The sequence below is a fragment of the Nicotiana attenuata genome, unplaced genomic scaffold (assembly GCF_001879085.1).
Source record: "Nicotiana attenuata strain UT unplaced genomic scaffold, NIATTr2, whole genome shotgun sequence".
NCBI classification, from domain to species: Eukaryota; Viridiplantae; Streptophyta; class Magnoliopsida; order Solanales; family Solanaceae; genus Nicotiana; species Nicotiana attenuata.
In genome coordinates this window covers 163,452-180,009 of record NW_017672258.1, presented here as the reverse complement: position 1 = coordinate 180,009, position 16,558 = coordinate 163,452, and the positions used below count along the sequence as shown (strand labels likewise).

At 35.5% G+C, this 16,558-nt stretch overlaps 2 protein-coding genes across 2 annotated transcripts; both read right to left on the bottom strand.

Moving 5' to 3' along the window:
* Nucleotides 1–1,032: 1,032 nt before the first annotated feature.
* Nucleotides 1,033–5,250, bottom strand: LOC109212496 (isoamylase 2, chloroplastic). The gene is made up of 2 exons (XM_019376142.1): nt 5,078–5,250; nt 1,033–3,967 (listed from the first exon to the last, which is right to left on the bottom strand). Exon 2 carries the CDS (start codon nt 3,890–3,892, stop codon nt 1,301–1,303), a length of 2,592 nt encoding a protein of 863 aa, XP_019231687.1. The 5' UTR covers nt 3,893–3,967; nt 5,078–5,250; the 3' UTR covers nt 1,033–1,300.
* A 3,085-nt stretch (nt 5,251–8,335) lies between these two features.
* LOC109212495 (CSC1-like protein At4g02900) lies at nt 8,336–16,247 on the bottom strand. The gene is made up of 13 exons (XM_019376141.1): nt 15,946–16,247; nt 15,079–15,194; nt 14,468–14,807; nt 14,125–14,274; nt 13,591–13,726; nt 13,403–13,504; nt 13,057–13,176; nt 12,845–12,925; nt 11,444–11,784; nt 10,751–10,996; nt 9,769–10,093; nt 9,043–9,276; nt 8,336–8,871 (listed from the first exon to the last, which is right to left on the bottom strand). The coding sequence occupies exons 3-13, from the start codon at nt 14,779–14,781 to the stop codon at nt 8,668–8,670; spliced, it is 2,253 nt and encodes a 750-aa protein (XP_019231686.1). The 5' UTR covers nt 14,782–14,807; nt 15,079–15,194; nt 15,946–16,247; the 3' UTR covers nt 8,336–8,667.
* Between the last annotated feature and the right edge of the window lie 311 nt (nt 16,248–16,558).

Sequence of the window (16,558 nt, the reverse complement as noted above, 5' to 3'; positions counted from 1 at the left end):
AACCCCTCAAAATTGAGATATAAACTCCAAACAATATTCCCAATTGTTTGCAACAACACCCAATCCAAACAAATAATGATTTTTGAAAACCCAAATTCGAATTCAAAGCTTCAAAGCTTTTTAATGGCTGTCAATGGTGGAATTGGTGCTCTCTTTTCCTTTGCTTTACATTACTGAAATTAGGGATTGAGAGATAGAGAGAGAGAGATGAAGAGAGAATTCCCAATTCTTTGCAACAACATCCAATTCAAACAAATAATGTTTTTGAAAACCCAAATTCGAATTCAAAGCTTCAAAGCTTTTTAATGGTTATCAATGGTGGAATCGTGGGTGGGTGCAAGATACATGGGGGAGGAGGTGGGATGTGGAGAGAGAAACGTGGGGGAGTGGAAGATATGTTAGAGTAATTTTAGGACACTAATTATTATCACTAATTCCCTTAAAATGTACAAAAATGGTAATTGGGTATATAAAATATAATTATAGTAAAACTTGAGTACGGATGGTAATATAGTTTCATATAGTGTATAGGAATGTAAAAATTCCTTATTTAAAGTATCCTTTTTAGCTTTAATAGAGTATATTATATTTAATCAGGGAATTTGAAATAATTTGATTAGTAACTGGAATATGGACCTATCCTAATTCCTATGCAGAGTTGGACAATAAATATGATGACCCACTCAATATATATATATATATATATATATATATATATATATATATATATATATATATATATGTGTGTGTGTGTGTGTGTGTGTGTGTGTCTGTTAAATATGTCCTTACACATTTTTTCTTAAGAAATTATTTGCACGTTGTCTGACATCATACATGGGCATGTAAAAGTCCTTAAACTTCATTTATTTACAAAAAAAGTGATAAAATAAGTAATAGAATAATCACAAGAAGAGGGGCAAAAGTTGCAGGATATGCCCTACACTTTTTACGGAAAACGGCTTCAAGTCGCAGTGGTCTTAGGTATTTATGTCAATTCAGTATAAGAGTCGAACTCCTGCTTAACACTGTATATAACACCAACTTAAGCATGAACTAAGAATAAATTAAATAAAATGTCAAAGATATCCCTTTGGTCAGCAACCAGGACGACCCTAAGCTCCTCAAACTCCCTCTTATTAATAGTAGGAAGGAATAAACGACCTTTACAAGCTATTACCTCTTAGAAGAAAATCTAATATTCGCTGTTGCCTTACTAAAATCTATTACTATGAAGGCATGACGGGGCCTTATGATGCATGACTTCAAGTCGAAAAAGCTACATGCCAAGGAAAAAGGGAATTTAAATTTCAGCTAGTTTTTGTGCTTCAAACAGCAAACAGCTGTGAGACTTCATCTCATATGCAACTAAACCATCTTCAACTGGCGTCCCCTTCTCAGCAAAAAATCCTGGAAATGGGAGGCCAGTGTCAACGAGACGATGCCATACCATATCTGTTGGAGGTGGTGGAAGGATAACACTCTCTGATTCTCCTGCACTATTGAAGGCGACAAACAAATCACCTCCGTTATCAGAGACTGATGTCTGGCTGTCTTCAGCATCGGCCTTCAAAGTCATAGCCAAAAATCTGCTAGACGGGTCATCCCATTTTGGAGGAGATTGGTCACTCCCATGCCACTGGATATTTTCTTCCTTTAAGAAGGTTCTCTTTTGAAGAAGATCACTTCTTCTCATTCTTAAACTAGTCAAGAATGAAATGAACTGGGTAGTCTGAATCCCAAAACCAGTTTTTAAAGTACTCCAATCAAAAGATTTTCGAGCACCATGTACAGGGAAGCCCCCTGATGACTGACCACACTCATCTCCCATGTTAAGTACTGGTACACCAAGAGAAATGAATAATATGAACAGAAAATTACGAACTTGCTTAAGCCGCGTCTCTAGGACAATATTATTAGTCATGGGGCCTTCTTCTCCACAATTCCAACTTAATTCTGAAGCCACTTCACTACTACTGAAGCTAACCAAGTCAACAAGAGTAAGTCCGAAATTTCTGGCAATATAATTGAAAGAGAATGCTGGTCCTCGTCCACCTGAGAAGATATCCCCACTTCCACAAAGCCGAGTTGCTAGACTGCTTAGAAGACCCTTACCTCTCAAGAAGTCTCGAATGTCATCACAAAATCTCGTATTTATCTCTGCCCATTTCCTCCAGTGGGGGAATAAGATTTCCTTCGAATCATTGGCTAGTGCATCCCAATAATCTGCAATAATCTTTACTTTTGAAAGTATAGGATCAAAGGCAATAGCCTCAACTAATGGAGGACGAGATAGAATCTCTCCATGGAACCCTTTCGACAAGGAAGAAGCATTTACAAAAACAAAACCATCAATATGAAACTCAATCACCCAGTAGCGGAGACAGTCCAAAATCATTTGTTGGACAATGGGGTAATTGCAATTTAATGCATATTGAATGTTCAGATCACCACCTTTGATTGAGTAGTGGGAAGAATTATCAACATGCATCAAAGGTGCATCCTCTGCAATGTGAGTGAAAACAACTTCAAGAAAAATCTCTATCCCATTAGCATGCAATTTCTTAACCATATCCTTCATAGAGTTAATGACAGAAAGAGGGTCACTAGAACGTCCGTGCATATTTCCAGGTGAAAAGAAATGCGACGGAAAATAGGGTCCTTTCTGCTCCTCGAAAGGGAAAATTGGCTCCAGTAAGATTGCATTGACACCAAGATGTTTGAAATGGCTCAATTTTTCGGTAATGCCAGAGAAAGTTCCAGCAAGGTCATCAGGTAGCTTACTAGACCCGTCCTTTGTAAATTCAGTCACATTTAAGCGATAAATAATTAGATTCTCCAAAGGTAAGCTAGGAGGGACATCACCGCTCCAATCATAGCCAGGTTCCTTGCATAGTTCTCCAAGATATTTTGGACGTAACTTAGACCCACCCTGACGAGGAATAACACTCCTTATGACCTTAGAATATGGGTCCAAAAGAACCATCTCTTCCTTCCCAGAAGTAGCCACCTTGCATCTATAACCATAGGTCTTAAACGGCAAAGAACAATCTAAAGCAGCATGCCAAATATCACCTGATCGATTAACATAAGGATCTAAATCTATCTCTAAAGATGGCTTTTCAACTGATATGTCATCATACAAGCACAAAACAACACTTTTTGCACTGCGTGAGAAGAGAGCAAAATTCATGGTTCCGTCTGGCTGATAGGAAAGACCCAATGGAGCAGGATGTCCTGAAGTGAGACCAACTGGTACAACAAAACTCGTGTTCCTGTGGCTTCTGATTTCTGAGCTTTTCATGTCAGAAACTAGTTGTGACTTCATATAGAAGGAGATATAGAAGGGTGCTAAACTTGCTTCAAAATCCAGCTCAACTGTGACCTTATTTGAAGGTCCTTGCACAAATGGTGTTTCAATAGTACTACTTTTACCATCTGCTCCACGTCTGTTTAGATCTAGAGGCATAAAGCATGACGCATCAGACCTAAATAGGCCCCAAACCATAACTAGCTCAGCATGTGCATCTGAGAGCTCCGATGGCAAAGCTTCTACAAGCACTTTGTACTTTCCATTTGTCTTTTCCACTAAGACTTTCACTTGACCACCAGTATCTGTCCTGAAAAGGTAAGTGGGAACCGTTTTTGCAGTTTGAATGAGCGAAATACCTGATGTTGATAGTGCTTTTAGTCGATGAGTTCTCTTAGAAACTTCTTGATCAGTTTTTCGACTTCTGCCAGAGAAATTTATCTCTTCCAATTCCAGCTTCCTTAATCTGCATAGTACTCTTTTTCCATGGTTAGCTGGAGGCGCAGGAACCAACTTGGTTGATTCACCAATGCCATAGCTCAATAAACGTGATTGCACAGCCAACTGTACTGTTAAAGTTGCCATTTTAAAACTGCACAACTAAATGTTACCACATGCTCAGACATACAACCTGGTGAATCATATATTCTTAATCAAGTCCTGCAAAAATACCACAAACCTTATACATTAGCAAAAGAACTGAAAGAGGTGGTAGCTTTTCCGAGAATTCTTTAGCATGCAAAGTGACTTCAGAGCAGGACACCGATAATGGAACAGCCTCCAGAAACTATAAGACTCACGAAAGATTTTTGTAATTAGTCATTTACGTGGTGCTTATAATTTTTGGAAAATTCTTTGGAAATGTTTTATGAAAGGATATTTAGGAAAGATTTTCTGAAATTAATTTGTATATAGATGACTAACTATCAAAAAGTCAAAACATAAGTGATTGGATTTAACGTTTTCCAAAGTAGAAAATTATAGTTTGAAATGCTTTTACTTTGGGAAAGTATCAATCAGACCTCCAGGTATGTAAACACTACAACAATATTCCTAAGTCTACATCATTAGACTAATAATAAGTTTTTGACATAAAATATAAAAAACATAAGTAGGTTTATCAACAAGACAACACTGACAAAATGGCATTGCCGGAGAACGTGAAAACATAAGGAACTTGCGGCAACCCAGTACTTTCGACATGAAGCATAAATTTATGTGTAAAAATCCACTAAAATTGCAAAAAACAGGAGTAGATATGAACCCATAATTGTAACAATATAATTGGGTTTAAAGATAAGAACCTTAAAGGTAGAATGGATAGAGCTTAAGTCCTGGATCCGCCTCCGAAAAACATATGATTTAAAAGGAAAAGTAACTTATAAATAAACAGGATCAGATTAATAACATCTAAAAGTTTATGGGTAAGTCTGGATTGGTTTTGGGTATGCTTTTCAGGATATAATTTTCTTTTGTCAACTGTACATTTTCAATATTTTTCAGTTTAACCAAAAATCTTTTCAAAAGCTTTTTGGGGCGAAATGGAGATACTCAGAAATTTATTCTTACTGTTTAACCGCAAGTAAGTATCTACAATCACAATTTCAAGCTATTACTAATGGGGAGCAAAGCAGAACCTACATTACAAATTGGAGAATCACACTGAATAATGATAGTCGAGGTGAGGCGTTAGTTAATAAGTGATATTAGTCTAAACAGAATAGAAAATAAGAAAAATGAAAAATATCTAGAGAGAGAGAGAAAACATACCATTTGATTCGGTCAGATAAAGAGAAATTGAGGAATTTGGTGCAGAAAGATAAACTTAGCTGCAATAGCACAAACTCTGTAATTAAGAGTGGTCAAGATCGTACGGGTCCATTTATTTGTTTTTTAAGGAACGTGAATTTGGGCTAATGGGCCCCAATTGCTTTTTCATTCGTGAAATATCTCACTTTTTTTCGTTAAAATATCATGGTATAGCCAGTTTTCAACTGGTCAATAAAAAATAGCCAGCATTTATCTAGTCAATGAAAAATAGCCACTATTTTGCTGCAACAGGGACCGATCCAGTATAATATACGGGAGTTCTGGTGCATTTGTGTACGAACTCTAGCATATTATGCTGGACCGGTATACTTTGCTAACTCCTGTAAAATTTGCGGGAGACTGGAGCATCAGTGCTCCAAACTCCAGTATATTATACTGGACAATTATACTTGCTGGAACTCCCGTAAAATTTGCGGGCGTATTTTTCCGGATTTTGAACAGTGTTTTCGCTCAGATTTAAAGTGGCTAAATTTCGATGACTTTTGAAACTTGGCTATTTTTCAACGACCAGTGGTAAATCTGGCTATTTTTGAATTTCTGTTTATTTCTTAAAATATATAACTAAGCTTGCACAAATACCGGCATCGCTTAATTGAGAGAGATCATCTGTATCCAGTGATATGTGAATTGTGAAAAATTTTATTTTGTGCATCACACAACTGACACTAGTTGTGTGAGGCCTCTTTTTTGTCTCACAACTGTGTGGGTCCCAGAATTTTGTGGACCCAGTTGTGTAAGATGTAGGTCCACAAATATAAGAGATAAAAAGAGGTCTTACACAACTAGTGTAAGTTGTGTGAGACACAAAATAAAATCACTCTGTGAATTGTTCACTAGTATTTCACTATCCTTGTTAGCAGATACTACAATTCAGACTAAATTATTTTGGACTCTATCAGTCCACTGATAAGTTTTATAAGTTGATTAAAGGTTAAAACCATAAACCAATGTGAAAAGTGAAAAGTTCATCTATCTTCCAACTGAATCACTATAATTGCTAAAAAAACTCCTCAATAGTAAAAACAAAATATATCATCAAACAGTAAACTAGGGAAATTCTATTATGTATAATTAAAATTAGCCTTTTAGAGACCGTACCAATCATGTTGGTTTCTCTTCAGTAACGATACGGTTCGGTTAATTTTCGGTATTTTTTTAAAAGTCACCAGTAGAAGCAGAATGCAATAGCGTCCGTACTTTTAGAGGACTTAGCAAAACTCTCTAGACATTTTTACTATCTAAAGGGTGATGAATTAAGAAAACATGAAAGATGACCAGAGTATAGATCCATCAACTATTCTATAGCAGCTAAAAGTAACTAAGTAAAGACAAAGAAAATATAAATCACACAAGTGGAAAGATATTAAGAAAGTTGGGTCTCAAGAATAAAGTTTATAGAAGATTAAATATTCGAAAATATAAATTTAAATCATACGAAAGGAAACATATTCAATACATTCATAATCACTAGAATACCTTGTGTCTTGCTAGTGAATATGCAGGAAATAATTTAGTTTCAATAGGAGTAGTATAATAGGTTTGAGAATTAGGATTTTGATCTTAATTACTTGTTGGCTTGTAACCGTTTTCATAATTACAAGGCCCAAGGAAAAATTTAATGCTTTGTTGTTTTTAAACTTAATATATAAATATATTTTTTCAATGTAAATTTATTAGGTACAGTTCGGTATTTTTTCGATTTATTTTCATAAAATAAAAAACCTACCATAATTATCAGTTGGTTATAGGTTTATATAAAAACCTACGGTTTTATTAAAAGAAACCTAAAAATCGGTTCGGTCTGGGACGGCCAGGGGCGGTCCTTTCATAAAGCAAGTAAATCAATTGCTTTAGGCCCCACATTTATGGGAGCCCATTTTTTGTTACACCTAATAGACTATGTATAAGTTTAAAAAAAGATTTCGTGAAGTGAAAAACTTTGATTTCTTTCTTTAACAAGTATAGAGAAGATTTGCAACCGTTATGATTTCTACCAAGAAAATTGCACTTGAAATGAATATCGAACACTAATTTCGTAGGAAACGTATGATATATAGGAAGTAACAATTTGATGAGGATGTTGATAATAAAATCTCAAAATCTTTCGAAAAGTCCTTTGGAGTTGATTACTTTATACATAATAGACAAGGCTATTTTTTCACTTCAAAATAGATTTGAACAATTCGAAGCATATGAAAATATTTTTGATTTTCTATTTAGTGGTAAAAATTAAAATTATTAGATGATGAAAATTTGAAAAAAATATTGCCTTAATCTTGAATATTCCTTAAAGCATAATAATCAATTTGATATTGATGGTTTAGATTTATTTTTGGAACTAAAAATATTAAGAAAAATAGTATAATTAGAAGTAACAGTTTAATTGATATACTTATGGAATTAAATAGTCAAATAAAAAAATTTGATCTCTTTCCAATGCCAATATTACTTATGGAATAATGTTAATAACTCTTGTTTCCGTCGTTTTAACGGAAAGAAATTATCAAAATTAAAATTGATAAAATCTCACCTAAGATCAATAATGTCTCAATAAAGATTAAATGGATTAGTTATATTGACAATTAAGAAAGACTTATTAGGAGTTATTGATTATAAGAAAATTATTAATAACTTTGTATCTAAGAAACGCTAGAAAAACAGATTTCAAATAAATAAATAACTTTTTTGTAAAAAAGTTAAGGCCCCTCATAAAATTTGGCTTTAGGCTACAAAACTCATCGGGCCCCCCTGGGTACGGTTCGGTCGGTTTAGTTGATTTTTAAATATCCATTGACACCCCTACAGTAAAAAAAGTGGGAGTTGATTCAATGAAAATAAAAATATAAATTTCAGTTGTCTCTCAAAGAGTTAAAAATAAATTTTATTTTTGTCGTGTTTGGGACCCCTCTTTGAGTCTCATGTGCCAAAATTAGTTCCAGAAATGGAATGATTTTTCTTAGGGAGTAAAAATTGTTTTTAGATAATCTTGGGAACGACATATTTACTCATTGATTGGTCCAAATTGGCCTCTATTTGCCATTTGTCTCTGATAATAATGTGATTGAGGGATGAGAGTTCTCAGCCTAATGAAAACATGCCTCTGTGTGTGTGATGGCTCATAGGCCTATTTTTGTAACATCTTGACGGGACTGAGTATAGAGAGACCTTGTTTGGTATTTTACACTTTGATTGCTGAGATATTAGAAGGATGAACTGAATTTTACCATTATGGCTAAACACTCTTTCTTTTAGCCTTTGAATTCTGCACAAAACCAGATCCAAACTTCACATAGTATGAACAAGTTAAAGAATTCTTTCTCCTATAGTGAGCATTTACAGGGCGCATGAAATATCATCATCATCATCATCTATGCGCGTATGAGTTCTGCATTCAGTACATTCCCATTGAGTTACATTCTAATGCAGAAATCCCAACTCAAGCTATAATGGGAAACCGAAGAAAGAATAACCGCTTTCTTAAGTTCTTTCTATCTGTTTTGGGTGACAAAACTGACTATACAACCCGTGTCTCAGACGCCCTCTTCAGACTGCGTCTTACTACCCCTACATCTCTTGGTTGGAACAAGTGGATTATTCTCCTCATCGTCAAGTGCTGTCGGTCTCTCAAACTCTACACCTTTAAAAACTGGGTGTACATAAGCGTCCTTGAGATATGCTTTTAAATTAAGGTTTGGTTCTGTCGCCCGTTCTAGTGTATCCTTCACCATTGCATCCTGCAGCAAACACTTAACAATCTTAGCCCGAGTTGACAAACATGGTAATAGCATTCCTAAGAAGATATAAAATATATGTGTAAAGACTGGAAGTATAATAGACAAGAATTTCTCTAGAATGCAACGATTGTCTTTGCTTATAATGTGCTGCAGTAGGTAATGAACACTAACCTGCAAGGGGAATTTGACAAATGCTGACTCAAATCGGCCCTTGCAAAATATATGGAACCAGATTGTCAGAATTGGAAGTGCAATCAGTATTACATTTGATCTGGCAACATTTTTGGTGCTCAACAGTCCCAGCAATAGAAGCTGGGATATAACCAAACCTACAATTATACGACGATGCACATCTGGCCAGAATGATGCGCCGCTCTCATACTTCTGATCATACACATTGATGATCTACAGGAAAGAACAAATTTCAGTATCTGACCATTTGATGGATCTAGGGAGTAGAAACAGTAATGGTAAATGTTGCAGTTCAAGGCCGTTGATACAAATGTAAGTTATCTTTTGCAGTAATTAGCTGAGTTTGTTAATCAAATAATGTGTTATTAGAAATGGCTAAGTAAAGGGATGTCATCTCTTTGACTGAAGAAAGAGTTGTTACTAGAAATATAAAGCAGGAACAAGTGTAAAAACCCAACAAAGCAAACAGGTTCAGGAGAAGGGTCAATTCTTCAGATATTACACATGAACGTTATTGCACACTGAAAAGTACAAACTACATATGCTATATTTGCTTCATTGGCAATCCACATACCGAAATGTAACTCTTGGAGAGCACTAGATGTTTTTAGGTTCCATTGCTTTTAAGCATTTATCATGCATCTCGTCTTTCCACCTTCTCAACAAGATATCTAAACATCTGTTGCATAAGCAATAGTGAAATACCTGATGGCGGAAAACCATATAAGCGAATGCGAAGAAGACGATGATGAAAGGCAGGAGTACGGGTGTGACCACTGAGTACACAAGGCCTAGTAGGAAGTACAGTTGTATGCGAGGTTCTGATACAGAGAAATTCAACGAACCAGGATCTGTAGCCTGCTCTCTATCCTGATCTGTCTTTACCAGAAACGTATTCTTAAGATGAAACATAACTAATGGAACCAATCTAAGAATCTCTGCAGCAATTCCAGCCCAACCATCAACCATTATGTAGGTAATGAAGAAAGTAGCCTTCAACGGAATAGCTACACCAACTGTTTTTGGGATTCTGAACGAAAAGGAACAGGTTAAACAAGCTGTGTATATGATCAAGACAGAAAATACATAACCACTAAACCAAGGGATCCTTTCATATCAAATACACAGAAGTTATGTAATACTAAGGAATTTCCTGTAAACACATTCAGACTCCTTCCACAATAATCTAAAGTGTCACTTAAATAATCCAAAATCTTGATGCTTCACACTTCAGCACACATAAAGAACTCCTATATGATAGATCGGTCAATGTAATGGCATCTTCAGTTACAGTTTTCGCTGAACATCATATAATGAAAACTATTGCTGCACTTTGAGGGAAATATTGTTCAAAGAGCACTGCTAAAGAATTAAAATGTTTCAGGTCACAAGCAGGATTCAGCTATCAATTTGTAAGGAACATTCCACAGATACAATTCTAGATAACAGTGAGCTCCTAATGCCAAAGGTTGATTTTTCAGATCATTCCAGTCTCTGAACCAAGAAAAGTAAACAATTATAGGAGGTAACATGTTAGTCACCAAATAATGTGAATGTAATCTTCTTTCCTCTTTCTTATGTTATTTTTTTTTATATCAAAACAAAAAGATTGGTTATTTCTAGCACTCCAAGAAAAAGATCCGTGAACATGTCATGTCCCCCATTTAGACGAACAGTAGGAACTCACTCTGATGGAGGCTCTTCCACAAATCTCTGAAGCTGCTCAAATGCTGCTCCAGTGATGATACTTCCCAAGAACACGTTGACAAGGATAAAAAAATGATATTTAGTTGCTGATCTTCTGTCCAAAGATGAAAGTGATGTATAGCCTTCTATTTTTGACATGGCCATTAGAATCATAGGAAGAAGAATCAGAAAAATCTTCAGTATAATCCCAGGAAGAACACCTTGGATAAAAGATTTGACAACTTCCCTGTAACAGGAATTCCAGAAGTAAGAACCTCAAAAATTGATTTATTAAATACATGATATTCTCAAGTGCACAAAATCAAAAAGGAGTCCTCAAGTGCAAATATTGAAGTTTGATGCTTAATTTTGTGGGTTTCTTTGTCTTCCTAGATAAGTAAGCTAAACTGATGGCTTTTAACCTTCCCCATGAAAAGATTTTGCAAGGGTATTGAAAACAGTATAAAAGTATACACATAAACCTCTATCCGGTACTCTGAACGCTTATATGGAATGGGTAGAAATATTCTTATGGTATAATCACCCATCACTACAACAGAATTTCGAAGTGATCTTTCTTTTTTTCCCCCTCTCTTTGACGCATAAATACTAGCACCCGTTTTACTAACAACGTAAGAAGATCACTTCCTTTTTTTCTATAAGTAAAAAATCACAAAGTAAGAAGATCACTTACATCTGTATCAACGGCCTCAAGACGGGAAGTTTATTCTCAATACCATCAATACTTGCCAAAGACTGAACGAATGCAATAGGGATCATAAAAAAGAATGTAAGAAAGAAGAAAGCAACAGCCATTAGCAGTTTGCGGACATTGAGTTCAACATATGGTATTGATAGATTATCCCAATAGACATCACGTGGTTCAGGAGCCCATTGTGTCAACCAAATGGTTGGGTTACTTGATTGTTGTGTTTGAGCACAGACAGCCGCTCCCCAACGAGATTTAAATGAAACAAATGCTGCAGGAACTATTGCCTTGGGATCACTCATAACTTTTTCTCTTTCTAAAGCTTCCTACATCAAAGAGTAAGTCTGTCAGAATAAGTCTATTACCATATTGCAGCAGGCAACCGAAATAAATTATTTATTGCTATAACTATTAAATCAAGACTTCTCCATTTGCAAAATTTATCTTGTTTCACTAATTGGTTGCCCATAAAGTGAAAGTTTTAGGTGTAAAAGGATAGGAATCTCTACTAGTAAAGCAAAGACAGCAACCCTATGTATCATTCAACATAAATCAACACAAATTGATCTAAAATCACCTTATACAAGCTAGCATACAATTAGGTTCAGCCATTAAAATTATCAGTGCTACCACAGGTTATGTCACGGTTTACGTTACTCTAAATCCGAAAATCATCATATTTGACAAGAGACACCAAAAGAAGCTGAAAATATTTTCTCACATGCTAGCTAAAATCAAACATTAGTGAGAATAAACATTTTGGCATAATTCATGCAAGGGTTGGCCAGGAAAAAGCTCCTGGTTTATTTTGGATTCCCTGAATGCAGATTAAATTTCCCAATGTACTACGTTAATATAACTATGCACTACACATGTAGATGCATCTTCTTTGCTCTATATATAAAAGAGCTAGTTGAAATCGTGATTTCTTCAAGATGGTGCTTAAAATATGGAAAGATCTGAGAGGTCACATTTTTATGCATGAGCATGTACTCCCATTAAATCTTAGGATTTGCTGATAGTTTGTATGTCCTGTTAAATAGTCCTCTATGGCACATTTCTCTCCAGATTCGATCAAGTATGCCATAAACACAGAGCATGTTGCTTCTTTCTTAACAAACCTACAGTGTTGACATCAGTTTGGTTTTCCAACATGTAGCTCATTTGATGAGAAGAAAGAAGCGTGATTTGTTAAACATCAATGAGTTAAGCCAGTAACTTAGAATGAATCAATTGGGAAGTATAACCCAAACCATGATAAGCTTTTAAACAGTGGTGAATGACTTCATGAAGATGGAAGAACAGACAATACTCCAAGCAAAAGTACTTATTCAGATGAATTCATAAAGAAGAAAGTGAAATGATATACCAGTCAGAGACACTTACTTCTTTACTCAACTTCTCAATTTCAGCGGTATAATAGTCAATGGCGTCCACAGTTTTTCCCCAAAGGCCCCAAAACCCTGTCTATACATGACTGAACATGAGATTCGTTATGTATGATTAACTCAATATATTTAACAAGAAAACCAAAGAGCAAATGAAATTAAAATAATGCTTTGCTGTTCGAAAAAGCAACAAGGCAAAGAAAAAAGTACCTTCGTCTTTGGCTTAATCTTAGGGTTTCTCTCATACTTAGTTTGGTAGTATGTAAGCCAATTTTGATAGCTCTTCTTCTTCTCCACCAATTTAGCTAGATTATTTGCATTGTAAACAACCTACAAGTTGCATTAGTTTAAGGTTGATCAATTGCAGTAACTGCAAACCAGGACATGTAAGAATGAGAAATGGCTAAATCCCTACTTCTTGCTAGGCTAGATAAAACATATCATAACTATGTTATCTAAAGAAGTGAAGAGACATGATATTAAACAACATCATATTAACTATCGTTTCACATCAATTTATGAAATGCATCATATTAACATTCAAAAGGATAGAAACCTGGTGTGTTAGATAATGATCTGGATGATTCACGCAAAAGAAATGTTCAACATGCTCGCTCACTGATTCATCTGGATCTGGAGGGACATTTCTCACAAGGACCTATAGGAGGAAAACGCTGGTAAAGTAACCAAAGGGTGTACCACAGAACACTCTAAACATTTCAATGAATTATGTCATGCACCTACAGTAAACTGATCAGGCCGACGATTTTCAGAGGCAAGAAACTGCAGCCTCATGGTTGATATTATATGATATTCTTTGTATAGTATATAGCAGGTCCAAAACGTGACTGCATAAGCCATTACCAGGTGTGCCCAAAACCTGATCAAAAAAGAATAAATGGAAGGTTAATGTAGTTAGTAACAAGTCTTCAACAGCATAGCTGTATCCTTATAAAAACCACTAGATAAAGGAAGCTGCAATTGCTAAGCCTGAGGTGCTATTTTGTACATTAGTCTTTTATGTACTAAAAGTGAAGAATACAGGAAAGTCTGTCAATTTTGTGCCAAAACATCTGAGCATGAACATATGTTCATTAACAGTTATTGCAGAACATACAGATGTGCATGAATATCTTGTTGATACCTTGATAATAGAATATTATTTAAAATATAATTATGACTTGTGATGTGAAACTTCTATACCAAATTAATTATCAATTACGAACATTTTTAGACCAAGAAAGATACCAAGACAGAATGGCAAAACTAAATCCTCACCTCTGTGATCCAGAAGGGACATTGGATATCGAAAGTTTATCGATACCGCTGAATGTAAGATCCTCAATTTGCTCCAAATGTTTCCCAGTCCAATTGACAGGCACTAAAACCCCAAATGAAAACAGTGCAATAGGAACAAAGATTTTCAATCTGCATTAATAATTCTGGAGTTAGTTCTGATACACGGAAACCACCAATAACGTAAACCAACTCTTTTGCCACTTATCCTTTAGAAGTTCCTAGTTAAAACGACTGAAGCATAACTGAAAGCACTGTGTTATCAATAAAAACTATAGCCTTCTAATGAAATGGACAAGGAATATTCTAAATGTTGTGAACTCACCCAAGAAGGTATATCCGTATATAGACAGCAGAATCAAGACCAGCATGATCGATAAGCTCTGGTTCTGGCATTCTTAGAGCTGCAGGCATCCAATTCAGGAACCTTATGTATGTTCTGCAATCCAAGTTGACAAATTTCCTCACAAATGTTCCGGAACTTCTTGGGCTTGCTCGTATTCCCTTCAGATACCATTTTGAGAAGTACACTCTGTCATTGACTGGCTGGAGTCGTAGAATAGCAAAGGCCACAAGAAATGCAAATGCAGATAGAAGATTGAGAACAGCTGACAGAAGAATATCATCACTGCTAGCCATGTTTCCTTCAGAATGTTACCTGTAACCTGTTATTACCAGGGAAGACAGGTATGTATAAGAGTGACAACTTTGCCAATTATGGTATTTCTCATAATGAAGATAAATACTACTCATAACCAAGTTTAACAAATATGCCATCAGTCCAGTTAGCAGTCAGCAGAGGTAGAGGCGGATGCAGCCTTTTTCACTGGGTTCAACTGAACCAGTAATTTTAACGCAGAATATAAATATATGTGAAAAATTAGTAAAATTTCAACAAATATCAGATTTTGGACTCATAATCTCAATAGTCAGCACCTTTTGCTTTATTATCAAGGCAACCAGAAGAACTAGAACCTATAGGCACTCCTTTTTCCCAGCCGCAATGATGGCGCACTTTCGAGGTCTGTCAATCACCTTTTGACTCTATCAGCCTGTACAAGTGCAACGCCAATATCAACAAATTAAATACCAAAATATGCATACTTCACCTCAAATTAAATTGAAGAAGCATCAAAGTTATAATTTATACACTTACGCAGAACAGTATGCTACGAGACATGTAGAGCGTTTTTTGTAACACCCCTCATAACCAAAAAAATAATAATCACAAAATAAACTTATTGGGTCACATGGGGATGGCAGATAGGGCGGAGCAAGTGGTACTGCTTACAGCTTCGGCAGAACCTATTAACTTTGGCTCAAATCATGTATTTGTGTTAAGAAATTCACTTAATATGTATACATGATTTATTCAGAACCTAGTAAGTCGTCTTTTCTAGAATTCAGAATAAACTCAAAATTCTAGCTCTGCCTCATATGGCAAAGTCTTGAATATGACATTTGAGAGCACGATAATTATGTTTAATCCCAGAGTTAACAGGATCAAGACAATGTGAACATGAAACAGCTATGCCGTAGATGATACAATGTTATAAAAGATCTTGTTATACATTAATGGTCTTTTAAACAAATCAGAATTAGGAACAGAGGCCCATCAGTTTTGTTTTTTCTATTCATTTTTCTTTCGAATTCAGAAATTGCTTTTCTGAATATCATGGGATTGATAAACAGCATATATCTCTCCAATAATCAACAAAACACATAAAAAAAAACAAAAATTTGTGGCTCATGATTATACAAACTCGAGAAGATTAATGAACAAAGAATTGACATATGACAAACCTTAAAACTAGCAAAGTTTTTTGCTTTCCCTCCTCTCTCACAAGAACCCAAACGTATCGACAAGATTTTTTTTCTCCCTTTGTGACCAAGCAAACAAAGATATCTCTTCAATAAGAAAAAGAGGTGAATGAATATATTTGAATGGAAAAACAGAAGCTCAATGTAATGTGGGTGAAGAAAAAGATTCAGTTAGGGTTTCTTAGAGAGGAAGATGATGATTTTGATGGAGGGGAAAATGTGCCCGAGCCTGAGGAGGGGGCGGCAACAAGCACGGGACCGGCCTTCCTTTTGCTGTGTGTATATGCGTCTCATGACACTTTCACCATAAACGTTATATCCTGTTTATTATTAACAGACCAGCTGCTGCTGCATAACTTGAAATATGCAATTACAAATATACCCCTATGCGCTCTCAGCTGGCTTTTCTTGTGATCAGGAGGTCACAGATACAATAGACCCTTCTGGTCCAGCTCTTGAGATTAATGTACCGAACTGCCCTTTTATATTTAAACCTCGGGGAAGAATTTAAAAGGTCAAACACTCTTGCTAAATTAGAAAAGAAGAGATTAAAAAATAAAGTAAGAATTTTTTTTGTATTTGACATTTTCCTGAC

Excerpts from the sequence above, each read along its gene's own strand:
- LOC109212496 (XM_019376142.1), bottom strand. The coding sequence starts at position 3,892 with ATGGCAACTTTAACAGTACAGTTGGCTGTGCAATCACGTTTATTGAGC.
- LOC109212495 (XM_019376141.1), bottom strand. The coding sequence starts at position 14,781 with ATGGCTAGCAGTGATGATATTCTTCTGTCAGCTGTTCTCAATCTTCTA. Across the intron at positions 13,727-14,124 it reads GTCCCTTCTGGATCACAGAG|GTTTTGGGCACACCTGGTAA; the intron begins GTGAGGATTTAG and ends TTTTTTGATCAG. Across the intron at positions 9,277-9,768 it reads ATATGGTTTTCCGCCATCAG|ATCATCAATGTGTATGATCA; the intron begins GTATTTCACTAT and ends TCTTTCCTGTAG.